Source organism: Lithobates pipiens, unplaced genomic scaffold (genome assembly GCF_037356315.1).
Source record: "Lithobates pipiens isolate NorthernLeopardFrog02 unplaced genomic scaffold, aLitPip1_a1.2 Scaffold_8, whole genome shotgun sequence".
NCBI classification, from domain to species: domain Eukaryota; kingdom Metazoa; phylum Chordata; class Amphibia; order Anura; family Ranidae; genus Lithobates; species Lithobates pipiens.
Window position 1 is genome coordinate 103,987,410 of NW_027507903.1, and position 15,018 is coordinate 104,002,427.

The window sequence follows — 15,018 nt, forward strand, 5'->3', positions numbered from 1 at the left end:
TAATAAATGGCACTACACGCGTGAGGCACATATTTTTGCATGTTCCGGGATTGTGTGGAAACGTACATTTCTGTGCGCATTACCGGAATGCACAAATGTGACCAGAGACTGATATGGTGGTGGCTTTCACTGCAGCATGCCGTGTTCTGCCATATTTCCATTTTGTATCGGTGACCACAATACAAAATATTTTTTTTTTTAGAAGCGGGCAGACACGTGTAAAGTGTGCATGTTTTCTTTGGATGGAAATTTTGGAGGAAAGTTCTTTGTCTCTTTTACTCCAGAGTATGAATGTAAAATGTGCTGTAAATGTGAGCAGACAGGGAATGTCTATGGATCTGATCAATGAATACTGGACCTTCCTAAGATGAGTCCCCACAAACCACAAACCTTCCCAAAGCTGCAGAAGACGAAGGAAAATGGGGGGCACATTTTCTCAGAGGGGGCTCCTCACAATTTCTGGGTTAAGGGGGGGTCCCACTGTTGCTATGGAGATAAAGGGTCTTGCTGTGTAATTGGCCGTACAAGTCCACAGGACCCCCCCGCCACCAACGAACCTGTCCACAGGATTGGCAGGAAACCTGCAGGTATCAGCAATGGAGAAGAGGAGTCTGCAGAGCCAATCCAACAGGTAGGCCATGCGATAATGGTCAGTCAGTACAGGGGACAGTCATCTATTTCCATCCTGTATATGGTATTGGCTGTGCTGGCCCAGCTCCTCTCCTCTTCTGGGAGTCTCTATTGTTTGTGCTGACCCAGCTCCTTTCCTCTTCCCGGAGTCTCTAATTATTGTCAGTGCTGGCCCAGCTCCTCCCCTCTTCCTGGAGTCTCTAATTATTGCCTGTGCTGGCCCAGCTCCTCCCCTCTTCTGGGAGTCTCTATTGTCTGTGCTGGCCCAGCTCCTCCCCTCTTTTGGGAGTCCCTAATTATTGTCTATGTTCACCCAGCTCCTCTCTTCTTCTGGCAGTCTCTAATTATTGTCTGTGCTGGCCCAGCTCCTCCCCTTTTTTTGGAGTCTCTAATTATTGGCAATTCAAATGTTATTCTATTTGAAATTTGAATTTCAGAAGATGGTTATATTTATTCTATTATTTTTATATTCTATGCTATGCTATTAGTCTCTATTCTATTTTATATTCTATTTTGTTCTGTTTTACTCTTTTATGTTAAATTCTTTTATTTTTTGTTATATTCTTTTCTATTCTATTTTTGTCAAGTCTATTCCTTTATTTTCTATTCTATTTTATTCTCTTTGGATATTAGAAAACTTTTTGAATTAAAAAAACTATTCAAAATTGATTCAAAATCTATTCAAATTGATTTGAAAAACGGTTTGAATTTGAATTTTTTTTCATTATTTCGGATTAATTTAAATTCGGTACTATTGTAATTCTGAAATATCGGATACATCCGATTTTATGAAAAATTCGAATTCGTCAAAATTTCAGAAACAAAACTAACTTCACATGCACATGTCTATCCCCAAGTACAGTATAGTGGCCACCAAATCCCTGGAGCTTAAATGTATACACTTCCAACTGAAGTTTACAGATAGCGGATTACTTGCTCTTTACCTCCTCCTTTTAGAAAACATGCATTCTTTTTTACAGAGTGGAAGGCAATCTGTGAATGGAGAAGGTGCAGACGAAGGCCACAATCTGCCCTCCTCCAATCACAAAATGACTTGGAATTAATGTGTGATATTTACTAAATGGAAGAGGTGCAGAATGAGTAACCTGTTATCATCTGTGTCCCGGGCGGGCGCTACATACATTGCCTTGTAGAGAACGCTGCGCTGCATAGCCTCTGTACTAGTGTGCAAAGGCTGAGGGCGCTCCTCCCGTTGACGTCCCAGGCGGCATGACATCATCCAGAGGCCGGCTCAAGAGGCTGGTGGAAAAGAGTGTGGGTAGTGCTGGTGCCACTGGCAGCAAGAAGGCAGAAGCACCAATCAAGAACAAGTAAGCTCTGCCTCTGCATGTGGCTGGGGAAGTCGGGCAGATAAGTGCAGCTCAGTGTACTGGCTCTAGCTGAAGTGGGTTTACTGTTTGGAAGGGAGGGCGGGTGGGGGGGCTGTCAGTGCCTTCTAGGCAAATCACTACCAGTGCTCATTAGTGCAGCTCATCAGGGCCAGTGCCACCTATCAGTGCAGCTCCTCAGTGCCAGTGCCACCTATTAGTACCAGTGTCACCTATAAGTGCAGCTCAACATTGCCACCTGTCAGTGCCAGTATCACCTATCAGTGCAGCTCATCAGTGCCACCTATTAGTGCCAGTGTCACCTATCAGTGCCACCTGTCAGTGTCAATGTCACCGATTAGTGCTGTCCATCAGTGTTAATGCTTTCTCATCAGTGCTACCTTATCAGTGCCTGTAAATGCCCCATATCAGTGCTACCTATCAGTGCCTATCAGTGCTCATCAGTGCTGCCTATCAGTGCAGATCATCAGTGCTGCCTATCAGTGGAGCTCATCAATGCTGGTTATCAGTACCAATCCATAATTTGTTAATTGAAAGATTAAAGAGCTTGACTTGGCTTTTGTTGTTTTTTTTTTGTTACCTGAAAGATGGGTTTCAAATGTTTTGACAGGGGTGCAGTTTCAGTGCTTGTTATAGGCACTATTTTCACTACATACACCTCTGACTGCATGGTAGCCTCTTGTGTACTGACTATGGGCCCTTGCTTTTAAATGAGGATCTGTTCTTTAGGAGGTATGTGCCTAGGGGGCCTTTGGGGTGGTTTTCCTTATGATTTGGGTCCATGTCTCCCTGAAAAACCTAGGACCTGGAAACAGATTTGGGGCCTCTGTGCCAAAACCAGCATTGACTGTTTCAAGCCCCCACCCCAGACTCAGAGACTCTAAGCAGAAGATTATAATCAGCTTACAACAAACTGATGCTGAGGTCTCCTGCTGCTATGTGTAATCTTTTTATTAAGGTGTCTTTTCTCTCAGTGTATAATTCCCCACTGTATGCCTCCTAGGTGTGAATCCCCATTGTTAATTGATTCACCCGTTGTTTCTGTCTGTCTGCTAGTATTGTGCCAACTTTACCTAGTTACCAAACTATAATGGTATGTTTATGTTAGCTGTACACTAGATGTATTGATATTACTGTTTACAGTTTGCATTGCTTAGGATAATGTGATCAAGCTCTTACCTGATTTTGTGTGGTATATAATTTACCATAAAGTCAATTCCAGTTTGCTCCTAAGCTAGTGTTGTCTAGTTCTTGGGTGCAATGCTCACCCAAGCGGGGTGCCAGGTGGTCCGTCACACCAGGTATGGCATTTTTTACATCTTTGGACCAATGCAATTATGAATATACCATACCTGTGGGATCCCTCTAAATGTTGGAAACAGTAGTAAACACCACTCCAAACACTACTCCACTACTCCAATGATCTTCACTTGCTTTCAGGTTATGTGCTGAGCACCTGCCCTGCTGCATTATGAACAAAGGAGGTCGGGCACTTGGCACAGGCACCATTTAGAGAATGCTTTGCATTTTCTCAATTAATAAAATGTGTTCTCTGGTTGTACGAGGTGGAGAAGTGTGGAGGTGACTGTTAAAATACAGTTTTTATGGTATTAATATTGATATTCTGTAAATTATATTGATGAGGAAAGCTCCAAGAAAATCCGTTCAGTTCTCATGTAAAAACTCAAAAATGTTTTTAATAGTAAAATAGCAAAACAATATCAAAACAATATCAAAATGTAAAATGTATAATGTAATTATTTCTTAAGATAAAGATTGAATCAGATGTGTCTCTTTGAAGCTGTGTGTCAAGAAAGGGTCCGTCTGCTGGTAAGATCCATCATTTGGCGTGCATTACCGAGGTCCACCAGCACGTGTCTCCTGGCAGTTTGTAATTGTCAGGGGAGGCTTTATCTGCTGGTGTTATGTCATCATTGGCATATCCACCAGCAGATGGATCCTGGCAGTATGGAGCAGACAACACTTCTTGCGCTCATGTGTTACATGAGGACAATTACTGCAGTCTCATAAATACGGGAAAGCCCTCACATGCTTGCCTTGGTATCTCTCTCCCTGTGCCCTGACCTTGTTGCCTGTATTCTGACCTTGAGCCTGCATCTGACCTGATCTCTCCCGACCCCGAGCCCATCCTGGTCCTGTCCCTCCTGTCTCTGCAGCCCATCTATCTGTTCTCTCACTGTCCTGTTGGTTTCCCATCCTTACCCATCTGCTGACCCCCCCCCCCCCCCTCATGTATGACCTCGGCCTAGCTTTTGTTAAAATTTCCGGTATTTCCCATTTATTTATATATACCATTTGTTGTTTGTGGGTTTGGGGTTGGTTGTGCACTGTTATATTCACTTACTTGTCACCTATGTAAATAAACACCATTACTATTCACTTACATGCATTACATTGTACTTTACATTGTAGCAAAGTGTAATTTCTTCAGTGTTGTCACATGAAAAGATAAAGATAAAATAATAATTATTTACAAAAATGTGAGGGGTGTACCCACTTTTGTGGGATACTGTATATGTGTATTTCAATACTTTACAATAGTGTGTTGACTGTACATAGCCCCATCTCTGCAATGTACCACTGACAAAAAATTTCCAATACTGTCAAGTTTTACTTTACTGTGATGGATACATTTGGGGAGATTTACTAACTTGGTGCACACAGAATCTTGTGCAGCTGTGTATAGTAACCAATCAGCTTCTAGTTTTTTTAATTGAACAAGCTGAAGTTAGAAGCTGGTTACTATGTATAGCTACACCAGATTCTGTGTGCACCAATATTAGTAAATCTCCCCCACTGTTTTTAATCACTCCGAGGATCAAATTAATACATTTTAAAATATCTTTCAAGGGTTCTGAAATAATTTGTACTAATTATATTGAAGAGATCACATTTTTTGAATTCTAAGGTTGATCTGAAGACACTTTTTAAGTGCCTTTTTAATTTCTTTATTCCTTAGACTATACACCAGTGGATTTAACAGGGGTGTCAGGACTGTATAATTAATGGTCACTAGTTGATCATATGCTGGTGCATAGATTTTTTGGGGCCTAATATACATAAATGCTACACTTCCAAAAAATATCAGCACTACAGAGAGATGGGCAGCACAGGTTGAAAATGCCTTTTTGCGTCCCGCTGCGTTCATAGTCAAGATTGTTATAAGGATTTTGATGTAAGTCAAGGCAATGAACAATGTTGTCAGTATAATAATACACGAGTTTATAATAAAATCAGCAATGACATTGTCTGATGTGTCTGCACAAGCCACGTGTAGTAGCGGCGACAAATCGCAAAAAAGATGGTGTATTGCATTAGATCCACAAAATGGCAAAAAAGATACTAATACCAGCTTGGTCACAGGACTCATAAAGCCACAGAGCCAGCAGCAGAAGACTAGAAACTTACAGCACCTAGAAGTCATAATGGTAGTATATCGTAGAGGATTACAAATGGCTAGGAAGCGGTCATAGGCCATCACAGTCAGAAGATAATTCTCAGTAATCCCCAAAGAGTGAAAAAAATACATTTGTAGGAGACAGCTAGAAACTGCAATGTATACCCTTCCGATCCAAAATATCACCAGCATTTGAGGAATGGTTACAGCAGTGTAACATATATCCAGAAAAGACAACATTCCAGCAAACATGTACATGGGGGTATGAAGCTGTGGATCACCCCAGATCACAAGAACTATCGTTATATTGCCAGAAATGATGAGAAAGTACACTAAGAGCAACATAATGAAAATAAAATGGCGAGACGACTCCAGTCCTGAAAACCCCACAATCATAAATTCAGTTATTGTCTGGTTCATTGAAGCTTCCAGTTGTAGAGATTATTTATTGGTTAAATTAAAATGTTTTGTAATCTACTTTGTAATTTTATATGACAATGATGTTGTATTCGGGTACAATATCAGAAACCTTGCAAAGTGCATTTTTTTTTTTAAAGCAAGATAAATTCTGCAAAAACTTGTGCTTAATACGGCATGTCTTTGTTTCATGATTTAGTAATGAAGCAGCTTCACAAGGCTTTTCAAGGCTCTGTATAAACCTTACTATGGTCTTAATTTAAAAACAAGCAATTCCCTAATCTAAGCATATGATGTCTAGAGAGGAGGCCAATTATTTTCTCATCCCGTGAGGCCACCCTGTAATACTCACATGCACACAGGTATTTTTCTTAACAGTTAATTAATCAAAATAAACAAACAATCACCTATTCTTAGGTTAAATATGTATGTTTTATTTGGTTTTTCATTATAAGTAGGCCATATTACAGTAGGAGACAAATCTTTATAATATTTTTGAGCACATTCCGAACTGTTGCAATTTACTGTAATATATTTACTTTAAATAATCTATAGTAGCATTTTGCTTCACTTTGAATTACCACGCAAATCTTGGTCTTCAGCCAGATTGTAACTGCAAGGGGTGCACATTTACCCAGGCCCATGGGTTCACAAGACACAAGAATAACTATGGATGTTCTGAATGCCCTTTGATCACATTATGCTCCCTGCAGATTCAAGTATCTTTTATCTTTCTATTATTCTTTTCAGTTCTGGCATTTGTTGTTCTCTAGTGGGTTTCTTTAATGCATTAAAAAGGGCAGCAGTATACCACACTGCAATAGAAATAGCAGCCCATTTACTTTAGCTACAAGGACATTTTAGGAAGTTTATATGAGAATAGACAGCGCTCCTGTTTCTTATTTTTTTTTTCCTTCTTTTTTGTTTCTTTTTATAATGATGTTATCTTCCCTCCTACTCCCTTAATTGTAGGAATAGTAGAGAGGGGAGAGTTATGCCCCGTACACACGACTGGACTTTCCAGCAGACTAGGTCTGACGGCAGGGCAGCCATCAGAAATTTTGGGGCCCCTTACACAGCTTTAGAACTGGGCCCCCCTAAGCCCCCCCTAAATTCCCTAGGGCCCGTCCACTCACTGTCCCACCAAATCCACCCACCGGCCGCCCCACCAAGTCTCATTCCATGTCCTCCTCTTTCTCCAGTCCCATCCCCTATCCCATGTCGTCATTGTCCTCCTCCTTCATCCCATGTCCTCCTCCTCATCCATCCCATGTCCTTCTACTCCTGTACCATTCCCTCCATCCCATGGGCTTTTTCTCCGCCATCCCATGTACTATTCCTCTTCCAATCCCATCCACCCATCCCATGTTTTCCTCCTCCTCCTGTCCCATCCCCCATCCCATGGCCTCCTTCTCCATCCCATGTCCTCCTTCTCATCCAGTCCCATCCCATGTCCTGCTCCTCCAGTCCCATCCTATGTACTCCTCCTCCATCCCATGTCCTCCTCCTTCAGTCCCATCGCATGGCCTCCTCCTCCTCCAGTTCCATCCCATCTCCTCCTCCTCCAGCCCCTTTGCATTGCCTCCTCCTCCTGTCCCATCGCATGGCCTCCTCCTCCTGTCCCATCGCATGGCCTCCTCCTCCAGTCCCATCGCATGGCCTCCTCCTCCAGTCCCATCGCATGGCCTCCTCCCCCAGTCCCATCGCATGTCCTCCTCCTCCAGTCCATGTCTTCCTCCAGTTCCATCCCATGTCCTCCTCCTCCAGTCCCATCAGATAGCCTCCTCCTTCAGTCCCATTGCATGGCCTCCTCCTCCAGTCTCCATCGCATGGCCTCCTCCTCCTGTCCCATCGCATGGCCTCCTCCTCCAGCCCCATCGTAAGGCCTCCTCCTCCAGTCCCATTGCATGGCCTCCTCCTCCAGTCTCCATCGCATGGCCTCCTCCTCCAGTCCCATCTCATCTCCTCCTCCTCCAGTTCCATCCCATCTCCTCCTCCTCCAGCCCCATCACATGGCCTCCTCCTCCTGTCCCATCGCATGGCCTCCTCCTCCAGTCCCATCGCATGGCCTCCTCCTCCATTCCCATCGCATGGCCTCCTCCTCCAGTCCCATCGCATGTCCTCCTCCTCCAGTCCATGTCCTCCTCCAGTTCCATCTCATGTCCTCCTCCTCCAGTCCCATCACATGGCCTCCTCCTCCAGTCCCATTGCATGGCCTCCTCCTCCAGTCTCCATCGCATGGCCTCCTCCTCCTGTCCCATCGCATGGCCTCCTCCTCCAGCCCCATCGTAAGGCCTCCTCCTCCAGTCCCATCGCACGTCCTCCTCCTCCAGTCCCATTGCATGGTCTCCTCCTCTAGTCCCATCGCATGTCCTCCTCCTCCAGTCCCATCGCATGCCCTCCTCCTCCTCCAGTCCCATTGCATGGTCTCCTCCTCTAGTCCCATCGCATGTCCTCCTCCTCCAGTCCCATCGCATGCCCTCCTCCTCCTCCAGTCCCGTCGCATGGCCTCCACCTCCAGTCCCATCGCATGGCCTCCTCCTCCTCTAGTCCCATCATATGTCCTCCTCCTCCAGTCCCATCTCATGGCCTCCTCCTCCAGCCCTATCGCATGGCCTCCTCCTCCAGTCCCATCGCATGTCCTCCTCCTTCAGTCCCATCGCATGGCCTCCTCCTCCAGTCCCATCGCACGTCCTCATCTTCCAGTCCCATCGCACGTCCTCCTCCTCCAGTCTCATTGCACGTCCTCCTCCTCCAGTCCCATTGCATGACCTCTTCCTCCTCCAGTCCCATCGCATGTCTTCCTCCTCCAGTCCCATCGCATGGCCTCCTCCTCCAGTCCCATCACATGACCTCCTCCTCCTCCAGTCCCATCGCATGTCTTCCTCCTCCAGTCCCATCGCATGGCCTCCTCCTCCAGCCCCATTGCACGGCCTCCTCCTCCAGTCCCATCGCACCTCCTCCTCCTCCAGTCCCATCGCACGTCATCCTCCTCCAGTTCCATCCCATGTCCTCTTCCTCCAGTCCCATGTCATGGCCTCCTCCTCCTCCAGTCTCATCCCATGTTCTCCTCCTCCATCCCATGTCCTCCTCCAGCCACCCCCTCATCCAATGTCCCCGTCCTTGGTGACACCAAGACAGAAAGTGAGGGGAAATCTCAGTGGGACAGCAATATACTGAGATTTCCCCTCACTTCCAGTCTATCCAGTATATTACATATAATGTATAATATGGACATCATTTGACATTCTAAGGCAACAACACTCCCTGTTTGTGGGTCAGAACTGGAGAAGCTCTGCCCAACACATATCCAGCTGAAAGCAGCCAGCAGGGTGCCATAGATGAAAGAGTTCAGCCTGCCCTGGGTGCCAGCACTGACCAGAATGATCTGGAAGCATGGGGTCCTTCTCTCTAAGACATCCTCTACTTAGCCAGCTGCTTCTCCCCCACATGCTCGTTATCCTCCCATGGGATTCTGGCTCTGCACTCTGCTGACAGGGGAGGTTGGGAGCGCTTTGCTGGGTGAGCATGCAGCAGGCGTCTCGGAGTGACCAGTACCGGCTCCTTCCCCTAACATTGCAGAGCCCGCCCACTCCTGTTTTCTGAACAAAATTTCCCATCTGGAGTTCCGCCGTTATCCTGCAGAGGTCATCTGTTCAGAGATTAGTGAGGAGCAAGAGGACAGTCAGTCTCCTGCCAGTGATAATGAGCTGCTGTCTGCTAACATGGTCCAGGCTCAGGGACGGTGCACACAGGCGAGTGGGGATTTGTACCACCCCCTGCTGGAGCCGACCCAGCCTCCGGCAGGGCCTGGGCCCCTTGGAACGCCGGGGCCCCTTAAATGTGTACTGGCTGTACCCCTCTGATGGCTGCCCTGTCTGACGGTCTTGCCGACGGACTTTCGGTGGAGTTCCGATGGATTTCCGGGTGAACGGACTTGATCACACACGAACAGACTTAATAAATCCATTCGTTTTGAACGTGATAACTTAATGGGACTAATCAATAGCCAGTAGTCAACAGCTTCCCTTGCATCGTATTTGCTCAGTCGGACCAGCACACAGACGAATGGTTTTCCCGATTTTAGTCCGTCTGAATTGAGTCCATCGGATAGACTTGAAACATGTTCTTTTTCTAGGTCCGTCTGATTTTTTTCCCTGAAAAACGTTCGGATTAGCCCACACATGATTGGATTGTCCGACGGACTAATCCCTTCAGACCTGGTCTGGTGGAAAGTCCGGTCTAGTGTACGCGACATTAGATTTCAACAATTGTGCCAACATTCGACCCACCTTTTCTCCTTCTCCAAAAGAACATTGTTTCTGAAAAAGTTTCTTATTCTCAGCCTTCCTGATAATAGCCATTTTATAATCTTGTGTGTCCAAGTATATCTGGCGTAGAAGGAACACTGCATTTCATAAAAAGAACATTATACCAACAGTAAAATATGGTGGTGGTAGTGTGATGGTCTGGGGCTGTTTTGCTGCTTCACATCCTGGAAGACTTGCCGTGATAAAAGGAACTATGAATTCTGCTGTCTACCAAGAGATCCTGAAGGAGAATGTCCGACCATCTGTTCGTGTACTCAAGCTGAAACGAACTTGGGTTCTGCAGCAGGACAATGATCCTAAACACACCAGCAAGTCCACCACCGAATGGCTGAAGAAAAACAAAATGAAGACTTTGGAGTGGCCTATCCAAAGTCCTGACCTGAATCCTATTGAGATGTTGTGGTATGACCTTAAAAAGGCCGTTCATGCTCGAAAACCCTCTAATGTAACTGAATTAGGACAATTCTGCAAAGATGAGTGGGCCAAAATTCCTCCAGGACGCTGTAAAAGCCTCATTGCACGTTATCGCAAACGTTTGGTTGCAGTTGTTGCTGCTAAGGGTGGCCCAACCAGTTATTAGGTTTAGGGGGCAATCACTTTTTCACACAGGGCCATGATGGTTTGGATTTTTTTCACCTTTAATAATAAACACCTTCATTTACAAATTGCATTTTGTGTTTACTTGTGTTGTCCTTGACTATTGTTTAAATTGGTTTGATGTTCCGAAACACTTAAGTGTGACAAACATGCAAAGGAACAGGAAATGAGGAAGGGGGCAAACACTTTTTCACACCACTGTAGAATGTAGTTTTGCACTCCAATCTTCCCGCCGAACTCGCATTTCGGCGGACAATCCGGCCGTGTGTATGCCAGTCCGCCGTACTTTTGAAATGAACGGACTTTTCCCGCCCGGAGAAAAGTCCGCTCATTTCGAGCGGGTCTCCAGGTAGGCGGGGCCCGCGAAGGAGACGTCGCTGGCCCTGCCGCCTGGTATGGACTTAAAGGGGAACCCCAACGCCGAAAAAAATCGGCGTGGGGGTCCCCCCCAAGTCCACAACAGACCCTTGTCCGAGCACGCTACCCAGCCGGCCAGGAAAGGAGGGGCGAGCGAGCGCCCCCCCTCCTGAGCCGTACCAGGCCGCGTGCCCTCAACATGGGGGGTGCCTTGGGGAAGGGGGGCCGCGCGCCCCCCCACCCCAAAGCACCTTGTCCCCATGTTGATGAGGACAAGGGCCTCTTCCCGACAACCCTGGCCGTTGGTTGTCGGGGTCTGCGGGCGGGGGGCTTATCGGAATCCGGGAGCCCCCTTTAATAAGGGGGCCCCCGGATACCGGCCCCCCACCCTATGTGAATGAGTATGGGGTACAATGTACCCCTACCCATTCACCTGTAAAATAAAGTACAAAAAAAAACACAACACACAAGATAAAATAATTTATTGCACAGCTCCGGGGGTCTTCCGTCTTTGGGGGTCTTCTCGCCGGACTCCTCCGCTATCTTCTTGTAGCTCTTTTACTAGCGGAGGAGCCCAGCATTCTTCTTCGTCGCCGCGGCCTCTTCTTCCGACTTCGGGGGTCTTGTCCCCCTCTTCGGTTCTTCTGCCAGGCCACCGCGCCTTCTTATAGCTCTTTTACAGGTGGTGGCCCGGTCTTCTGTCGCCGCCGCCTTCCGTTCTTCTTCATCTTCTTCTTCTCCTGGAGATGTTGACTCGACGTTCTCTCCGGCCGCAATGCCAGGGACGCGCTGCGCTGCCACTTATATAGGGACAAGGGGCGGTGTCACATGGGTTGATGTCACATGGGTCCAGACCTAAATCCAATTAAGAATTTGTGGCAAGACTTGAAAATTGCTGTTCACAGATGCTCTTGATCCAATCTGACAGAACTTGAACTATTTTGCAAAGAAGAATGGGCAAAAATGTCACTCTAGAAGTGCAAAGCTGATAGAAACTTCCCCAAAAAGACTTGGGGTCTGAATACAAATGCATGCCACATTTTTCCACTTGCCATGTCGCCTGCCACCAGATGCAGATTGTCACTTGTCACACGATGGAATGTCACCTACCACATGTTGTGGATTGTCCACTTGCCACGTCCCGGATTGTCATTTGCCACGTCACCTGCCACACATTATGGATTGACACTTTCCACGTACTGGATTGTCACTTGCCACACATTACAGATTGTCACTTGCCATTTGCCACATCACCTGCCACACGTTGCGGATTGTCCACTTGCCACGTCGCCTGCCACCAGATGCAGATTGTCACTTGTCACACGTTGGAATGTCACCTACCACATGTTGTGGATTGTCCACTTGCCACGTCCCGGATTGTCATTTGCCACGTCACCTGCCACACATTATGGATTGACACTTTCCACGTCCTGGATTGTCACTTGCCACACATTACAGATTGTCACTTGCCACATCACCTGCCACACGTTGCGGATTGTCCACTTGCCACGTTGCCTGCCACCAGATGCAGATTGTCACACGTTGCGGAATGTGACCTGTCATGTCACCTGCAACATGTTGCGGATTGTCCACTTGCCACGTCCCAGATTGTCTCTTGCCACGTCACCTGCCACAATTACGGATTGTCACTTGCCACGTCTCGGATTGTCACTTTCCACACATTACAGATTGTCACTTGCCAGGTCCTAGATTGTCACTTGCCACACATTACAGATTGTCACTTGCCACACATTATGGATTGTCACTTGCCACGTCCTGGATTGTCACTTGCCACACATTACGGATTGTCATTTGCCACACATTACGGATTGTCACTTGCCATGTCGCCTACCGCACGTTACTGATTGTCACTTGCCACGTCACCTGCCACACATTACGAATTGTCACTTGCCACGTCGCCTGCCACATGTTACGGATTGTAACTTGCCATATCACCTGCCACACATTACGGATTGTCACTTACCACGTCCCGGATTGTCACTTGCCACGTCACGTGCCACACATTACGGATTGTCTCTTGCCATATCCAAGGTTGTCACTTGCCACATTTCCTGCCACATGTTACGGATTGTCACTTGCGACGTCACCTGAAACACATTACGGATTGTCACTTGCCACGTCGCCTGCCACATGTTACGGATTGTAACTTGCCATATCACCTGCCACACATTACGGATTGTCACTTACCACGTCCCGGATTGTCACTTGCCACGTCACGTGCCACACATTACGGATTGTCTCTTGCCATATCCAAGGTTGTCACTTGCCACATTTCCTGCCACATGTTACGGATTGTCACTTGCGACGTCACCTGAAACACATTACGGATTGTCACTTGCTGTGTCACTTTCCTGCTGTGTCCCAGAGTCAGGCAGTTATCAGTCAGGCTGCAGAGGCATAATGTCATCTCTCTGCTTTCCGTGGCTGCCTGCACAGTGAGGGGGAACTGCACTGCAGGGATGCAGGGCGGGCACCGGGTGGTGAGAGATGATGTCATCTCTATGCTCCCCCACCCAGCTCCCTGATTGGCCAGCCCACTCCAATCGCAGAGCCACTTACTCTCAGCTGCGGAGCCGCCCGCTCTCACCCGTGGACCCACCCACGCTCTCACCTGTGGACCCGTGGAGCCGCCTATCTTCACTGGACCCCACTAGGCTGTGGGCCCCATAGTGCCCATGTGTGTCGCTATGGGGGTAGTTCCACCACTGGGTGCATGTAAGATGGTAAAGGTATGAAAAAGTTGTAAAAGAGAAAGTGGCTCACGGCCCACAATGCACTGCGCCATTGCAGTGCATTGCTGGCTCATGATTGGCCAAGCATGCACTGTGACCCCACATGCCTGGCCAATCACAGCGCCAGCAGCGAGGAGAGCCATAATTGGCCACAGGCAGGATGAATGAATGAATGAATGAAATACTTGTATAGCGCACAATGCGAACTGAATCGCCTCTAGGCTCTGTGGCGAGCTTTGGTCATCTGCTAAAAGAGGAAGGTCTTGAGTTTTTTCCTAAAAGCCAGGTGATTTTCTTCCAGGCGGATGTTGATTGGTAGAGCATTCCATAGCCGAGGCCCTTGGACAGCGAATCTCCGATCACCCTTGGATTTATACCGGGCTTTGGGCACGAGGAGGAGGTTTTTGTTGGCTGATCGAAGACTGCGGTTTGGTGTGTAATGATTTATTTTCTCCATTAGGTATTGCGGAGCTTCTCTATGCACGCATTTGTGGGTGAGGCAAAGGGTCTTGAACGTGATCCGATTTTTTACGGTTAGCCAATGTAAGCTCCTCAGTGAAGGAGAAATGGATTCCCAGGGTTTTTTTCCTGTTATCAGCCTTGCCGCCGTGTTTTGGATCAGTTGTAATCGCGCAAGTTGATATTGTGGTAATCCTATGTAAAGCGAGTTTGCGTAGTCCAGTCGTGAATTAATGATTGTTCCAACAACCACTGCTTTGTCATTCTTTGGGATAAAAGGGATGAGTCTGCGAAGCATGCGCAGCAGATGGTGAGATCGACTGACTACAGATCCTATTTGCGCATCCATTGACATTTGTGCGTCTAAAATAACCCCGAGACTCTTCGCTTTGGTCTTTGGGGAGATAGTCTGCCCAAAGACGGTTGGTGGAGACCAGGAGGTTTTGGTTGCGGGCTTATGATTTGGGTGTAAGATAAGAAGCTCTGTCTTTGATTGGTTCAGCTGGAGGGAGTTGGTGGTCATCCAGTCCTCTATTGATTTGAGGCAGTTTTCAAGTTGTTGTTGGTGATCTTTTTTTCCATTGATCCGGAAATAAAGTTGTTTGTCGTCAGCGTAAGAGTGGAAGCAGAGATCTGAGCATCTGATGATTTGAAGGAGTGGGCGAATGTAAATGTTGAAGAGAACAGGTGACAACGGAGAGCCTTGA

General features: G+C 47.1%; 2 protein-coding genes across 2 annotated transcripts in view; both read right to left on the minus strand.

The window, feature by feature from the left end:
• LOC143961979 (uncharacterized) overlaps positions 1-15,018 on the minus strand; it is a 76,722-nt gene that overhangs the window by 33,690 nt on the left and 28,014 nt on the right. The window lies entirely within an intron of this gene.
• Positions 4,221-6,034, minus strand: LOC143961242 (olfactory receptor 6N1-like). The gene has a single exon (XM_077470479.1). The coding sequence runs from the start codon at positions 5,815-5,817 to the stop codon at positions 4,888-4,890; it is 930 nt and encodes a 309-aa protein (XP_077326605.1). The 5' UTR covers positions 5,818-6,034; the 3' UTR covers positions 4,221-4,887.